General features: G+C 35.5%; 1 protein-coding gene across 3 annotated transcripts; it reads left to right on the forward strand.

Moving 5' to 3' along the window:
* Nucleotides 1-2,150: 2,150 nt before the first annotated feature.
* On the forward strand, nt 2,151-14,550 carry LOC127977793 (choline kinase alpha-like). Of its 3 annotated transcripts, XM_052582925.1 has the most exons (13): nt 2,397-2,570; nt 3,133-3,241; nt 3,757-3,796; nt 5,432-5,485; nt 9,794-9,907; nt 10,189-10,322; nt 10,679-10,783; nt 11,017-11,075; nt 11,186-11,273; nt 11,980-12,088; nt 12,187-12,293; nt 12,556-12,637; nt 13,137-14,550. In XM_052582925.1, the coding sequence occupies exons 1-13, from the start codon at nt 2,540-2,542 to the stop codon at nt 13,194-13,196; spliced, it is 1,092 nt and encodes a 363-aa protein (XP_052438885.1). In that variant the 5' UTR covers nt 2,397-2,539; the 3' UTR covers nt 13,197-14,550. The 3 variants fall into 3 exon arrangements, with proteins under 3 accessions (XP_052438883.1, XP_052438884.1, XP_052438885.1); XM_052582923.1 differs by lacking the exon at nt 3,757-3,796 and having other exon boundaries at nt 2,151-2,570; XM_052582924.1 differs by lacking the exons at nt 3,757-3,796; nt 5,432-5,485 and having other exon boundaries at nt 2,151-2,570.
* The last annotated feature ends 2,758 nt before the right edge of the window (nt 14,551-17,308 follow it).

Genomic DNA, 17,308 nt, shown 5'->3' on the forward strand with positions numbered 1-17,308 from the left:
CTTCAGACTGGGGAATTAGTTCCTGAACAGGAGGGGTTGAGCGCGTAGGGGTTCAGGGATAACAACTGCTCTTGTTGACAGCAGTGGTGGATCCTCCATGCTGGATGCCAGTCCGGGATATTGAAGAGCTGACCTCCAGGCTTTGGGTGCCACAGACAAGACGATGACTTGACCTGACGAGACTTCGTAAGTTCAGCGATGACTTGACCTGACAAGACTCCATCAGTTCAGCGATGACTTGACCTGACGAGACTCCGTAAGTTCAGCGATGACTTGACCTGACAAAACTCCGTAAGTTCAGCGATGACTTGACCTGACGAGACTCCGGAAGTTCAGCGATGACTTGACCTGACGAGACTCCGGAAGTTCAGCGATGACTTGACCTGACGAGACTCCGGAAGTTCAGCGATGACTTGACCTGACGAGACTCCGGAAGTTCAGCGATGACTTGACCTGACGAGACTCTGGAAGTTCAGCGGTGACCTGCTTTGACTCTGGTATCCAGTATCCAGAGCAAAAGGGTCAAAATACAATTTACACAGCAAGGCAACGAATTTATTTATTGTGTCTTGGAATCAAACTCTTCATATTATATATATATATATATATATATATATATATATATATATATATATATATATATATATATATATATATATACACACACACACACACACACACACACACACACACACACACATATATATATATATATATATATATATATATATATATGTATGTGTGTGTGTGTGTGTGTATATATATATATATATATATATATATATATATTATCAACTCATTTTCTCTCACAAAATTAAATACAATTTTAATTTTAAAGGGACACTAAGTAGGAATTACTCCCATCTAGTGGTGAAATTGTATTTTGCATTCAAACTAATTTTGCTCTCCAGTGCCTCGCTTTTTCAAATGCGCGTTGCATCTACGGTAGGCGATATGTACCAAAAAGCTTTGACGGGATGTCTTCCAATAGCACTTCGTCGAGTTTTCCTTCAGGTGAACAGGTGTGTTATTTCAAACAAACAGCAACATGACCATAAACAAACGAATGTTACAGTATGAATTACTGACTGTGGAAAACATGAAATATTGTAATTAGTAGTTATGTCTTCTTTATTCGTTACATTTTCTGAATAATGTGCATTGTTAGATATAAAAAAAATATTGTAATATAGATTGTAACACTGACTTACCTGTCGAGAAGAAAACTGGCCACTTCTGCGTCTCTTTTGAAATCTTTATCCAGCATTAGCTCTTTCCACCTAGAAAAAGCTTCCCCGACATTAACTCTTGTTTTCTGTAATCTACGGTCACGTTTCCTTTTACGTTCTATTTTTGACTGTTTTGGCGACGATGTTTTCTTCTCCTGTGGCGCGGCATATGTATGGTCCATAATAAGAATGCAATCCCGACTTTTAAACTTGCCGGTGCAGTTTCAAGCGCCTCTCACTGCTCTGCACCTGTGTTTCTGGCTCTGACCGAAAACGCGTTGTGGAAACACGCTGGCTTAGTACTTTTTGTCCCTCTCTGCTATTATAGTTTTGCAAGATGGCGGGACTACATGGAAGCCTCCGTCGACCTACCCGTCCCATGTATATAAAGATAATAAATTCTTCATTTACGAGAATTAGTTTAAACATTGGCTTAGGTATTTGTACACCATTGAGGGCATATTTATGAATAAAAATATTGATTTTAGATAATAAAATACCTAAAAAGTTACTTATTGTCCCTTTAAGCAAATGCTCTAAACCATAAGAAGCATGTAATATCAAATTAATATTTAAACTGACCACCTTTTTGCTTTTTGAAGCTATTTATATTCCAACCAGTTTTAAAATGTATGTAGGCCTTTGTTTTATATTTGACAGTGTTGGCTATTTAAATATTAGTTAAACAGTGTTTTCCGGATTTTTTTTTTAAATTCCTTTTAAAAACACCCACATTTAAAAATACAAGACATGAAAGCTTGTGATAGTAATAATCTGTATTTATAAACCATTGTTTACTGATGTAGTAGCTCGAGTTTGGAATGAAGGGGACGTGACTCTGTGGTCCAATCAGAGAACAGAATGGGTGTGGTCGGGTGACGTGTGGTCAAACCCACTCGACTTCAACATACTGCGCACGAAACTGATGCAGTCAGTGTGTTCTTCATTACAGTAGTGCGAGCAGTCATACGGTGTTAGTTGGTCCCATTAAATCTGCGTATTAAAATATCTGATAGTTATAAAACTGCAGAGTCTGTGACTGAATTTATTGCCTGCATATTGTAATTATTTACGTTTGTACCAGTAACCAACAGCACAGATGAAGACTAAATTCATCAATGGCGTCTCTTCCTCGCCTTCAATGTCTCTAGGTTTAACATTATTGGTAAATGAGAATGTCCTCCAAGTCCAGCCAGACATTGTGAACGACTGCAAAGACATTATTCGACCGGATGAGCCCGACCAACAGACGAAACATAAGGCATATCTATGGTGTAAAGAATTCCTTCACGGAGCATGGAAGTCCATAGATGAGGATGATTTCCAAATCTCTGTTATCAGGTATTCTGGTTTGCTACGTTACTGGTAATATAAATAATTGAGACAGAACTGTTTTTAATTGTGTCAGAGATGCCACCTTAAAAGAAACCTTATTCGTAAATAGGCGACACGATAAGTGAAAACGCGTCATGGTGTTTCCTTTCTTAAGATGATCTAGTTCTGTAATTTTGCTTTCATTAGTCATGAGATGGTAAAGAATTGCTCAATATTACAGTAATTTGTAGAAACATGGCTGTGTCTCAAAACCGAATGAGCTGCCTACATAAAACGCATTTTCAGGCATTAAATCATATAAATTGAGTATAAATTAAAACAACACAGCATTGTGGTAAAAATAATACAAAAGTGGTGCCTCAAAATGTAGCGAGCAGGCTAATAAAACAAAATTTGTGTGTCATAGATGTGTGCAGCATTTTTACATGTTAATTTTGGTGCAAGAATGATGCTCAAAAGTTGGCAGCATTTTTCTAAGTGGTGGTGTCCAGATGTAAATAATTATATATCCTGATTCATTGTAAGAATGCAGTTATTCTCTTTTCTAACATTTTTTTTTTACTTCTAGGGGAGGTCTCAGCAACAAACTGTTCCTCTGCGCTTTGCCAGAGAAGCAACCATGCTTTGGAGATGAACCACGAAATGTGCTGCTTCGTCTGTATGGAGAAATTCTGCAGGTGTTTTGTAGTTTTTGTAGTTTTGTGTTTTTTTGCTTGGTGAAATGTATGTATTAAGTGTCATATTGCATAGTATGGTCTAATAACATGCAAACCAGTAGGCTTATGTATTAGCATTCTTGATTTATAACAAGGCAAGTCAAAATATGATCAACTTGAATGCTTAAAGATCCGCACCTGTGCCTTAAACATTTCAAACCTAAGCTGGGAAGGATACATAAATGCCTACAAATGCATCCATACAAACAGCACAAGATTGCCAAATGCCAAAACCTTGCCATTCATACCAATAACTTGTAAATATGATTTTACAGAAGTAGTGAGTGTTGTGAGATATTCGTACCTAATTTCATTTGGCAGCAATATGGCAACCCCTGGATCAGAAATCTCAGGGTATTAAATCGCTCCCCAAAGCGAGATTTTGTATTTGTGTGTGTACCCTCTAAATTTAAAGAGGCAGTTTTTATTGGGTGATGTACCTCCATGGCTGTACTTGCATGTCTTCTTTGCCGTAGGCTTGCCAAAGGAGCGTACCTTGAGCACTCTTGTTTCCAGGTGATTACCCAGGTTGTTACCCACTCACGGTACAGTATGTGATCCCTGAAGCAACAGCATTGCCTTCAAATTTATGCGCATCTCAGTCTTTAAAATCTTTGAGAAGCACGCTCATGATATGCCATGTATAAAGTATTTTCTGCCTCTGTTTGCTTTTTTTTCAACTCTTTACTACTCCGTTGAAAATATTTTGGTGCTGGTTACATTATAACATACGGAGCCACGAACATGACATGCAGGCTAAATCGTGTGATTTCTATTGCGTTCCCTGGATTTACTATTTCGTTCACTCGATTTATAAATTGTGCACACGATTTTTGAATACGTTCCCTCGATTTGCTAAATCGTGCGCACGATTTAGCAAATCGAGGGAAAGCAATAGTAATCGTGTGCACATTTTAGTACAGTGAGGGAACAAATTAGTAAATCGTGCGCACAATTTATTTAATTTTCCTTTAATGTCATGTGCGGGGCTCCGTAATAACAGGAGTTGAGGCAGTGAATTATAAGGGATTTTGGTGGCATTCCACTATTTTAATAGAGTAACACATATTCAACACTTATTCACTATTATGAAAGATTGTTCCCTCAATAAACTCCTAATTTGCTATTTATTGATAGTAAATAGCTGTCGTAGTAGTTATGTTTAGATGTTGGGTAGGGTTAAGGGATCTAGGTTATGGTCATGCGTTAATATATGCGTTATAAGTACTAATAAACAGCAATATGATTGTAATCTAAAGAGCTACTTTTGATAGTTCATTAATTATGTCATTGCAGTAACATTATGGTAATAGCAACCTTACTTGCATAGGGTGTGCCTCATGATAATTGTTCATGTAATGACAATGTCTGGATGTTTTTCAGTAAATTATTTAGAGACACAGCAGTCACGAAGTTCATGATGTCATACCTGATGAGGTGTCAGTAGGTCCACAGTCCAGTCATCTGAAGTCAGGTGTTTAAACGTGGAAAAGCATTAGTTGAACCCATATTACAAATTCCAGAGTGTGTGGACTTTGCTACACAGTGATTCACAAATAAATTGTAGAGTTCATTAAGGCATTTTAAAACTGTGCACTAATGGTAATCTGTGTTGCCCACTATTTATCTAGACACGCTTTATTGCTGTCACTAGCATTTACATTGCTTGTGTGAGATTTGCATAGTGTTTATGACCATGGACACCATATCCTTTAGGTTTTTTCATTCTAATGGAGAATAGCATTGTGTGGTAAATATTTGTGCTAGTTCTCAATGGAACATGGTTTTGATAATTGCTGTTATAAAAGATTTGATTGTTGATTTTTAATGCCCCATTTGTGGTCATTGAACAAGATTCTGGGTTAGCATCCAGAGTCAAGCCTTTTGTTAAACAGGCCATAATTTCTTTTAGCTTTCAGCCCTCTTCAGCACTGTTCTTTTTGTTTTTTTATCACAAAGTTAATTCATTTGTTTAATGCGCTTTCTTACTGTGCTGCCAAAAGATATGATCTCAGTAGTCTATAGTGGGTTCTGGAAAATAACTTTGATACATGATGTTGCTATTTTATGGAGATGGTCAAACTGATCTGTCACATGAACAACAACTTTGTTCTTATGGATAGTCTTTTGCTTTTTCTCTAATTGCTTTAGATGTCCTGTAATAAAAGGGATTCCAGAAAATCAAACACAGAAAATCACTTTCAAGTAAGTAACATTAACAAAGGTCTGTTTTTCTATTGTTTTTATGTGAGCAGAATGTGACTTTATAGGCTTGTGTCTCTATAAAAGGTTTTTGTCTTTATTCCACCTCATCTCACATGTTGTATAGCAAATATAAGGGCTTTAAGAGGACAGATTCCTAAAATCATTATAGCTAGTTAAACTGCTGTTATTGTATTTTTACCTCGTATCCCATCATCCTCCAAGGCCAAGGGACATGCTATTTGGGTCATCAGATATGTTTTTTTTGGACCTGTCTCAGTTGTGATTTTAAACTTTTAGGTCAAATTTTTCCATGAGCTCTCAGGTTTATTATTGTTACATTCTTGTAGTTTAGTAGTGTTTTGGGGAAATTTGGTAACTTGGGACCCCTTACTAATGCATCACAAAATTTTGTTCAGTATTTTTATCTTGTTTTTAGTAAATATATAAAATAATTCTTAAAACAGCATATTTACTGCGTAATTGACTGTATAAGATAATAAGATTTGTGTTCATTAAATTAATCTTCAACTGAATTTATTTTTCTTACCTCAACTTCACAATATTCTTCACTTTTCTAGATTAATGCTTAAAACGTGTACATATAAAATAATAATAATAATAATAAAAATCCTTTGGGGTAAGAAAAATAAACCAAATAAAAATATTGTATAAAGATCTTTAAAAAATGTAACATTTTAAAAGTTATAAAGTATATAAAAATGATTAATCTCTGAAAAGCAATTCTTTTGAAACTAATATTATAAAATTTTGCTTCTCCGGTAATATTGTCTTGGTTTAATTAAATGTTAATATTTTAACTCAAAACGAGACCAAATCTATTCATCATAATTAGAATTACTAATAATGATATAATAAATATATCACTAATTATTTATTTGAAATTGATTGTGTTAAAGGTTCATATTCATAGCTACAATGCGAGATCACCCAGAACTGATAAGACGCATCCCCTGACACACTTTTTCAGAGTTACATTATTTCCTGAGAGTCATAGCAGTGCATCCTTTTAAAAGCATATCCCAGCATTAACTTCACTTTCTCAGTTCAGCATCAGCTGTCTGGCCTCTGCAAACTTTGCTTCTATCTGTGTTGCATGTGTAGCTTTGTGTGCATTTATCTAGGTCTATTCCACAAACTAACACACAGGGCCGTCTGTGGTGGTACTGTAGAGATGGACTTCCCCTCCTCGCTGGACATTGATAACACCTGCATGTAGATACTGCCCTTGTGCTGCTGTGAACTGATCTGCTTCAGTAATCCTGTGATTATGCCTTGTGTATTAACTGGCACTGGAAAAACCAAAGCAGCTGCTGCTCAGCAGTCACATGCTTATTGCTTAGTCAGATAACAGGGTAAGGAGAGAGAAAGAGAGAGAGAGACTGTGTTTGAAACCTGAAAAATGCTCGCTTTGCATGAAGTATTTGGAGGTAGGAAGTCAATATTTTTTTGAAGGCAGCAGCACTGATGTATCTGTATCTATATGTGGAATGATTAAAAATGCGATTAATTCAAATAAGCCTTGCAGTTATTTACATATTTGGTTATGTTTGAAGCTCTTTAGAATTTGTTTTGGTCAAAGGTACCCATTCCTGTTTCTGAAGATCTACGTTACTGCAGAGTTCAGTGCCATGCCTGATCAAACACACCTTTCTGTAATTATCAAGTGTTCCTGAAGATGTTAATTATTTGTTGGTTTCAGGTGCGTGCGACTACGGTTGGAGCTCTACTTTTGCTGGAAGGTAGAGCTCCAGGAACAGGATTGGGCACCCCTGTTTATAAGTCATTAGACATAACCACAGGTGTAAACAGACACTTGCTTGTAATTGCCATGTAATCCTAGAGACCTTCATTAATCAGGTATGTTTGTTGGAGCTATGTTCTGCAGAACAGTGTCCCTTAGAACCAAAGTTGAATAGTTTTAATGCTGCCTTCACATGCTTTCAGAATTTTCCTGTTTCTCACTTGTGAAGTTGTGATTACGATCTTGTCGTATTCAAGTGCTCTGTTGTTGGAAAGGATCAAAATTAGCATTCAATTGGCTGACAATCATATAAACATTCACCACGCTACATATGCAGTTTGCTGACAATTCTGGAATATTGGTCAAATACACGCTTACTTCACTGCTTATAAAACATACAATATGCTTCAAATGATCGTTCATATATAGCATAATAGACTATACTTTAGCGACAAGACAAAGTGATGTAGTATTTGTGTAAATAGCATTGACACTGAGCAGCAATGGTTGTCCCCTCCACCATGTTTAAAGTTTATGGCCCGCGCCACTCGGAAACTGGTATCAGATATCATAAGTCACCTGGTATCATAAATCAGATTAAATTGTAGTTTCTAGAAAACCTGTCTGAAACCAGTTTCTGCAGGCCTATTTTCATAAAAGAGTGTTGTCTGTTAAATCATTTGACTTGTTGACTCATTGACATTTCAGAACAAATTTAAATGAAGAGCATGAGTTGTTGTTGTATAGTATGTGTGAACTATTTTGAATAAAAAAACTTGCCAGTTCTGCCAATATATTCCTACTTCCAAAGCAAGCCAGCGATGGTGTTTCCAAAGTATCTTTTGAGGAAGTCTAATTTCCTTCCATGTTTTTCCGTCAGAATTATCCTCAGATGGGAAGGCCGTAGTGTCCTGTTGAATTTCTGAAAGAACCGGATGTTTTTTTAACACTGCAGTTCAGCTGATATTCCCTCATCAGGCTTGTTGCGCAATTGTGTGCCATTCTTGCATAATGTCAAACACTGAGATGAAATGAGCTCAGTGCTTCTACCTGACCTTGTTAAATTGAGCTGTAGTGAGATAAAAGACTCAAGGCCAATCCATTATTTGACTAAGATGGTAGGTGAAACTGAGTTTCAATGTGTGCTGTAGCTGCACTCATTATATAATCTATGCCGTGATGATTGTCTTAAAGGTCCCATGACATGAAAATTCCCCTTTATGAGTTTTTTTTTACATTAATATGAGTTCCCTTAGCCTGTCTATGGTCCCCAAGTAGCTAGACATTTCAATCCATGGGTGTCCTATTCTGCCTTTGAGAAAATGAGAGCTCAGACAGGCCGATCTGGAATCTTCCCCTTATGTCATCATAAGGGGAAAGGTTACCGCCCCTTTTCTGATCTGTAGCTAATTATTCAAGTTTACACAGACTTTCTTTCTAAATCATTTAATACTGATTATGCATCAGTGTATCAAGCCAGTGACTAAACGATCAACTTCACATTGTTTCTCTTCGTAGCATGAAACAAATCTAAAAAAATGTACTGTGAAAGTTGACAAAATAAAAAAAATTGAAGCCATAATTTGTTTACCCTAATTTTTCTCCAAACCTATTTAAATTGAAACATTTGAATTTGATATTTTCAATGAATAGACTGATCCAGACTTATTTTGTTCTGCACAGTTCTCATCCACTTTTATTATACTGAAAATAGTTGCTAGGATACTCACCAGGAAATAAAGAAAGTCAAATAAGTTTACAATTTTTTGGACTTTCGCTGTGACTTTCTGTTAACATATTGGTTTGCCAGTTTGTGGTCAAAAACGTTTGCGTAACATCGTCACGAGACATCAGTGGTTAAAGTTAATGGAATTCTGTAACATTTGAATCATTCATGTTTGCAATTTCAAACATTTGCCTATAAAGTTTGGATTCCTAAAGACATTAGTTCAAAGTACAGCACTCAATAACTGATAACTGAGGAAATATATAATCTCTTGGCAATCTATTCTTAGATGATCTCTAATCGGAGGGAACGAGTAAAAGCAGAATTGTAGAATGTTTAGAAAATTGGAGATACCTTACATAAGTACTTCCCCCACATATGAAGGGAGCTCTTTCGGTTCTGTGTATTAACACTTGGCACAGCCTTGTCCAAAAACTGGCTTAATGTTATTGCTAGTTAAGCAGCCACAATTAATGACTTAGATGTTTGGAAAGTTATGTCTTGCTCAGCACAATTGCCTCTCTTGTTTTTCTCATTTAACTTACTTTGCTCCAGCACTGCCATTGGTTTTGCATCTGCCCATTACCACTGTTACAAAATGACTGGCTCTCAGATAGAATTGGTTTCAGTGCAGAATTTATAGTCCTTTATAGCATCACAGTTTTGAATTAACTTAAGATGAACTTGTCTTTAAGGGATTGTAGGTCCAATCAGGCTAAGCAGGTTTTCATGGCTGTCTGTATGGTGCGATGATAGATCTTGGCAGTTGATTTAACCTGTTGGGTGCCCAAACTTTATCCGTATGTTTTTGTGTTTGCAGGGAGCTGATGCCATGGTACTGGAGAGTGTGATGTTTGCCATCCTGGCCGAGAGGGAGCTTGGGCCCAAGCTCTATGGCATTTTTCCACAGGGGAGACTGGAACAGTTTGTCCCCGTGAGTAGATTCAAGTATATTCAAGAGAGGACAGTCTGGATGTGAAACGCGGTTTCTGACACTAATGCTTATGAATCCCTTTCTTGCAAACTAGAAGAAAAATCGAATTACATTCTAGGCAAATTTCCTTATGTCACTTTTTCCATTACTCTGAATGATGCTCTGTGATTTTAAATACACAGAAACTTAAAACTCATGTGCAACTTTTAGTATTTTAGTTGCTTTATTGTTTCTGTTTAAGTTATAAAAACACAAACTGAAAGTTCAATGTTTGCCTGCAGAGTCGAAAATTGTCCACAGATGAGCTGAGTGTCCCTGGTATATTTGATGAGATTGCTGAAACGATCACCAGATTTCATGGAATGAGAATGCCCTTCAACAAGGAGCCAAAGTGGCTGTTTGGCACCATGGAAAAGTTGGTGATCGTAAAATATCTGTCAAATTAACACTTGTCCTGTGCTGAAAATCCTTTGACTAATTTGGCTGTTCCAGCCCTTTAAAAATTGCTTGCATATAATCTTTCAAATAAATCACAAAATTATGAATTCTACTTCTTTTCTTTCAATTAGCGTAAAATCCCATAGCCTTCAGTATCTCCGCTGGGACCTAAATATAAATTAACACTATTTAACATCTCATATGAATTTTCACTCTAGCTTACTTGATTGCTAAAAATAGAAGTATAACTGTCTGTATTTGCCTGCAAATATATTGATTATATTGGTTGATTGCCAACACTGCAATCTTTTTGTCCTCTCATCTACGGCACAGGTACATGGATCAAGTGCTTCAGCTCACCTTTACCAGGGAGCACCATCTACGAAACTTCTCCCGCCTTTTGAGCTTCAACTTGCCTCAAGAGATGGACAGTCTCAAGTGAGATCTTTATTATCTTGATTATTCACTTGGGTTTTAGGGCAGTTATCTTATCGTCATACATTTGCAGCATGGTTTTATTGACATGCTTTATCAGAACCCCTGGAAACTGTTCACACTTTAAGAGATTCGAGAGGGCAAGATAATGTATTGACAAATGTAAAATGTGTTTGCCGGCTGCGCATAATTGATGTCTTTTGTATGCTTACTTAAAAAGCTGTTTGTGTACACAGGTGTCTACTTGAATCAACTCCCTCTCCTGTTGTTTTCTGCCACAATGACTTGCAAGAAGGTTAGACATGGCTTTAGTACTGTGGTTGTCTGTGTTTCATTCTAGTTTCTAACAAAGGTCCACTCAGTGTTCAATCAAATGTTTTAAAAGTGCTGCCATGTTTTCAAAAGGAAACATCTTGCTTCTGAGTGGCCGTGAGAACACAGACAGACAGAGGCTCATGTTAATCGACTTTGAATACAGCAGCTACAACTACAGGTCTGTAATATTCATAGTCACATCCATTCTTCACATGCTCTATCAGAAGAAGCACACGCAGCTAAACTCTAAGAAAAACAGTCTGGTTTTGTAACGGCCAGATGTTTGATGGGAATTAAGTTGAATTGGAGCTGTATTAGAGATCTGTCTGATTCTCTTATTCAACGCGGTTGTTTCTGATTAGTTTGGAACACTTTGGGTGCCCCATTTCTAAGAGGGGACCTCTAGACGTTGAAAGCTCTGGCAATGATCCCACACTGTTGCTAGGGTACTCACATTCTTGCACGTGCTCAAACACAGATCTCAAAGAGGATCCTCAGGCAAATGAGCTCCAAGCTGTAACACATTCTTTTAGGAGCCTGGTTGACAAGGATCAAGGCATGCTTTGCTTGTTTTCCCATTTTGCCATCCTGTGTAGTTTATTATAAGGATGTAAGTGACCCATGTTTAGGTCCATTGTCATTGCTTATGCAGCAAAGCAGTAGGAAATGAAGCCAGGCTTCCCACCCACAGAGATGTGTGCTTTGTTCAGTTTCCACAGCAGCTGTGAGGCTCTTCACAAAGAATATATATATATATATATTCCAGATGTCATGATATACCTCCTCCGCAATTATCAACAATTTCTGAACGATCAAGACTCGTGCATTATACATTATTATCGCACTAACAATAAGGGTGCTGATCGCCTGTCTTTCTCCCACAGAGGATTTGACATTGCAAATTTCTTCTGTGAGTGGATTTATGACTACACCTATGACAAGTTTCCATTTTTCATCACCAACACCAAAAATTACCCCACCAAAGCACAGCAGGTTTGCAAAATGACTTCTTTGGGGGTTCATTTATTTTTTTGTCTCAAATCGGTTAACCGTAAAAATGACATCATGCCATTTCATTTTGTTTCCCTCAGATGCATTTCTTTCATAGTTATCTTTGGGAATCTCATGCTGGATTTGAACACTTGAGTGAGGAGGAGCAGCTGAAACTCAAAGAGGATATGCTAATGGAAGTTAACAGGTGATATGCTTACCTCAAATCTAAGCAGTTTTACACACATTTTGCTATCAATTTGTAATTTTATAGATGATTATGTAACATTTTCTTGAGCTCAAGGCCCATGTAATCCACAAATATAATGAGGCTATCTCTCTTGGCTCTCGTACTGTACTACTATAATAGATATTTTAAAAAGACATTTGGAGCAATGATTCACATTACCAGAGACTCCTCAAATGTTCATTCAATCTGTAATATGTGAGCTCAATGCTCTCTTGTTTAGGTTCGCTCTGGCCTCCCATTTCTTTTGGGGATTGTGGTCCGTGATCCAGGCCAAAATATCAACTATTGAGTTTGGGTACATGGTGAGTTACTGCAAGAAAGCCATCAAGTCTTTGTGTCTGCAGTTGAGTGCTTGCTAATGCTGAGTTATTACAGAGTTATTCTATTGTACTGTACACAGCGCAGCTCTTAGGTAAGACAAGAATTTTATCACTGGAGATCAGATATGTAAAGATACGGCCTTTGCAATATTTGCACTGCTCACAGCTCTTTGGACGTTACACACATACGTGTGAGGTCAAGGTAACATGACTGTAAACCTACTGAGTGTGTGTCACTGTAATGTTTTTTTAAATAACATTTTGTGTGTGTAAAAAAAAAAAGTTATTATTGGAGAAAGCCATTTTTAAAACAATTAGTAATCTACAATGAATGTCTAATATTAGAGAAATAATAACAAATAAAACAAAAAGGACAATGATAGTCCATATGATGCTCATATGTCTTGTAGAACTACCCTGTTATCAATATATATAATTTAAAATCGTTCATTGTCCAATAATGTTTTCTTATTCTGTACAGGAGTACGCCATGGCTAGATTTGACGCGTACTTTGAGCTGAAAAAGAAGCTCAGGGTTTAAAGAAAACATGCATAAATTCCCAACGGACTTAGGAAGAGGGAACAGCTGCTCATATGGTGTCGAGAAGAGCCGAGCAGATTTAGAATATGCTTAAAAGAGGAAGCTCTGCGTCTGTAGTGATTCAGCCTGAGCTTCTGGACCTTTGGAGAACAATACAGAAGAACAATGAGCTCACATGACGAAAACCAAGACTGTAGGTCAGGGGAAAGTATTTTACGCCGCTGCATTTTGATTCATAAGTCAAAGAATGGTGTGGTGGGAAGTTCTTGATGCTAACTTAAGCCTTGTGGTGTTTCTTATCACCAAGTCGTGTAGTGTTATCTAGACAACCGGTGATAGAAGATGCGCTGTGAAAGAGTAAGGTTCAAAAACTGGACCTGTTACAAGAAGATGGTACAACAGACCAAACGATGTTAACACTGCGGTTCTGATGATTCAGTATTGTGTTTGTTTGCATTTCTGTTTCCATTTTTTTCGGTGTCCTTTTTACTGGATGATTGACCTCTTTTCTACTTCTATTAGATCATGTGTTGTTTGATGTCTGTTTCTAGAAGATCCGCATGATGTGAAGTGAAATACCTGTGGGACCGCGCCATCTGCGTGCTCCTTAGGAGAGAGATAGTATGAAATATGTGTCTTAACATTGGAAAACCATGTTTTTGACCGTAGGGATGTCATTCACCTCTTGTTAGAGGTGCTTGTTTATTTGATAGGAATTTGATATGTTTAAGATTACCCGTCTGTATCTGATTTGATAGTGAATTGATAACTGTTAGATATTAATATAAAACTTTATTGAACAGTTGATCCTGAAATAACAGCCTTTTGTTTTATATAACAGTTGGTCTGATTACAATTTCACAGTGAACGTTTATGAAAGTTTATTCTACTTATCTTTTTTGAAATTGTATAATATTGTTTTAGAACTGAACAATATATACTTAGATTTGCATTTTACTTTGTATAACCTTGAATTGTGGTAAAAGTATTGTTTATTTGTTCATATATTTGAAATATTGGTATAGTAATACGTTATTAAGGTAATAACGGTAATGTTAAAGGCACTTTCTGAAGCAGTTCTGTGAAAAAGTTTTATTAATTGCAATGTAACGTTTCTATTTTTTTTTTTTACTGAAATAATATAATTGGATCTTTTGGCCCTTGGTAATATATTATACTAAATCATAATATATATACACATGTTCCTTTGTAACTGGTCTCTATGAATCTAAATTTTTAGAATATCAGTATCTCTCTTAATATCCATTAAATGTACAAATATAAAAACTGAGGAATATCTTATGCTTGCATATGACTGTGAATAAAGGGTTATAAAATGATTTTCTCAGTGTCATTTTATCTTTTTAGTCCTTCTCTTAATGTCACAGAAGATTGTTTAAACTAGAATCAAAAGTTATGATGCCAAGTTTATGATCATGTTCCAAATCATAATTCAATGATGATAATTATGAATGTGAAAATTAGTTTAATAATGGATGACAAAAATCCAGATACATACATTTACACTGGCATATAATCCAGTTTTTGATCATGAAGCAGATTCAGCTAACCTGACAAATGTTTTCAGAGGTTTGCAAAAAGTAATGTCCTAAAAGTAAAATCAGCTGTAACAGAGGATGAAATTGCCAGTACATATATGTTTTTTTCCTATGTGATTACAACCCTTTACTTATCAAAGTTCATTTAAATATTTCAAGTATCAAAAGTCTGAATGAATACTAGGATAGGAACTTTTAACCTGTTTGACTATTAATAATACCTGCAGCAAATGTATTCAGAGATGGATTTAAAACAAATTTAAACAAAATTGGATATTCATAATCTTTTAACAGTACTAGCTATACTGAAATATTTTGTAACATTTAGATAAATATACAGTGTTTAATGGGCACAGCAGAAACAGTGTTTCTGGATGGCTAAATGCATCAGTATATTCATAAACTGCAGTTTATTTAGAATTAAATTATAAAAGATATTAGTTGACATAAATAGCAAGAAAACAAATGCTGTGCTATTGATCAATGTTTTGATGTAGAGATTAATTATTCTTAATTTTAATTAATAATGCAAATATTCCATATTCAGTTAATGAACTGTATATTTTGCAAGGGGTTAACATTACTTAAAAAAATAATAATAACGTAAAATATTAGTGTAAAATGGTTTTCTTACATTTGCTATGAGTGGTTGCTAATGGTAAAAAAATAAAAATTATATATATATATATATATATATATATATATATATATATATATATATATATATATATATATATATATATATATTCCTATTGACTATATGTAATCTTCATCCTGACCGGAAGCTGGTTGCACAAAGAAAGAAAAAGTCATGAGAGTGGATTTGTGAGTGTCCAGCTAGTGAGGCGTCCTTGAGCTGCTTGATGTGTGTGAAGAGGGAGATTTTTGGCTTTTTATCTTTATCTGTCTTTAACAGATTCAAAAGTGGAAGGTCTGGCTGTCGTTCAGCGGGGGTAAAGATAAAGGAGAGCTCAAGATAAACAGGCAAACACACTCACAGAACCTAAAATGTAACTGGAAAATAGTGGAACGAGCAGTGAAAGCCCCCCCCCCCCCCCCCAAGCGCTTGCATTCAGTTACATAAAATATAAAATTATGTAATTCAACACAGTTTGGGAATGTTTGTAGTTTCCAGTTCTCATTATACTTTAGAGTATAGAGTAGTTGCAGAAATATTTTTTAAACATGTTACATCTCTCCAGTAGATCTCATTAGCCTATATACATCCATCATGCAACTTCATTTCCAAACATCCTGACGATAAAAAAAAACCTAGATATGACCTTATTTCCAGGGTTTGCACAGAGTTTGATTCACATCTTGTTTAATTCTATTGCGTTTACACAGTTAAATTTCCACTTAACAGATTTTTAGGATTGTGTAGAATGTTGTGGGAGAAAGAATGGAATCTGACAACAGAATTACTGTTCCTCCTTTGTTTGGATGTCCTGCATTGAGATGCCTCTTGGTCTTTAAATAAATGTTTTTTGAATGTAAATGCCTCAGATCAATCTCTTTAATCTGCCCAGTAAAATTCTGCCACAACCATTTATCTTTATAGTTCATACTATTTAAATTATTTAAGCCATAAAGAGGGAAATCTTTAAGAATAAATAATAAAATAAAATAGTAAAAAAAAAAAAAAAAAATTATATATATATATATATATATATATATATATATATATATATATATATATATATATGTATGTATTTCACTTTGACTCACTACTCCAATTTTAGGTCATGACATCCTGATTTTGTTTGCTTACCAAAGGTCTGTTTGTATTTGTGAAGAAATAGATTTTGGAGCACTGCTAGCTGGAAGGGCCTTGGTTTATGTAATAAATCTATCTATCTATCTATCTATCTATCTATCTATCTATCTATCTATCTATCTATCTATCTATCTATCTATCTATCTATACATATACATACATATAAAAAATTATAATCCAAAGCATTTCATAAAAGTCAATTTCAGTTTCAATTTGGCTTACAATGAAGTGAACAGGAACAGGTGAATCCTGATTGTTCTTTTTTTTCTTGTTAATAATTAAGTGAAATGTAAAATTTATAAATATATATAAATATGCAAATATATAAATATATAAAATCTAGGTTTTTATGTCAAATTAAGTGCCCCAATTTTCAATATTCAGCGTATATGTACACTCCAATATACACAACGTACAGATACAATGAATCGTACGCCCTATACAGTACAATGCAATACAAATAAATAAATAAATAAATAGATAAATGTTGTTAATAGATCTATTCATTCTGTATATTATACACATACATTTGTAGACACACCCAATATACAACACATAGCAAAACATAAACAGAAATCAAGTACTACAACAACAACAAAAATAACAACAACAACATATTTTCTCAACAGTGCAACGGTTTCCATTATGCCCTGGGCTGATTCATTAGTGTTGCGTAAGCAGTGTGTGAGCCAACTTTACATATTGTGTGTTACCTCAGTAACAGAAGTGGTCTGGAACAGCTATACCAAAAGACCCTCATAAACACATAGCCTGAA

Source organism: Carassius gibelio, chromosome B18 (genome assembly GCF_023724105.1).
Source record: "Carassius gibelio isolate Cgi1373 ecotype wild population from Czech Republic chromosome B18, carGib1.2-hapl.c, whole genome shotgun sequence".
Classification (NCBI taxonomy): domain Eukaryota; kingdom Metazoa; phylum Chordata; class Actinopteri; order Cypriniformes; family Cyprinidae; genus Carassius; species Carassius gibelio.

Bases quoted from the DNA above. Each gene is read 5' to 3' on its own strand.
- LOC127977793 (XM_052582923.1), top strand. From the start codon at position 2,329: ATGAAGACTAAATTCATCAATGGCGTCTCTTCCTCGCCTTCAATGTCT. The intron at 9,908-10,188 runs GTGAGTAGATTC...GTTTGCCTGCAG, and splicing joins GACTGGAACAGTTTGTCCCC to AGTCGAAAATTGTCCACAGA. The intron at 10,784-11,016 runs GTGAGATCTTTA...TTGTGTACACAG, and splicing joins CAAGAGATGGACAGTCTCAA to GTGTCTACTTGAATCAACTC.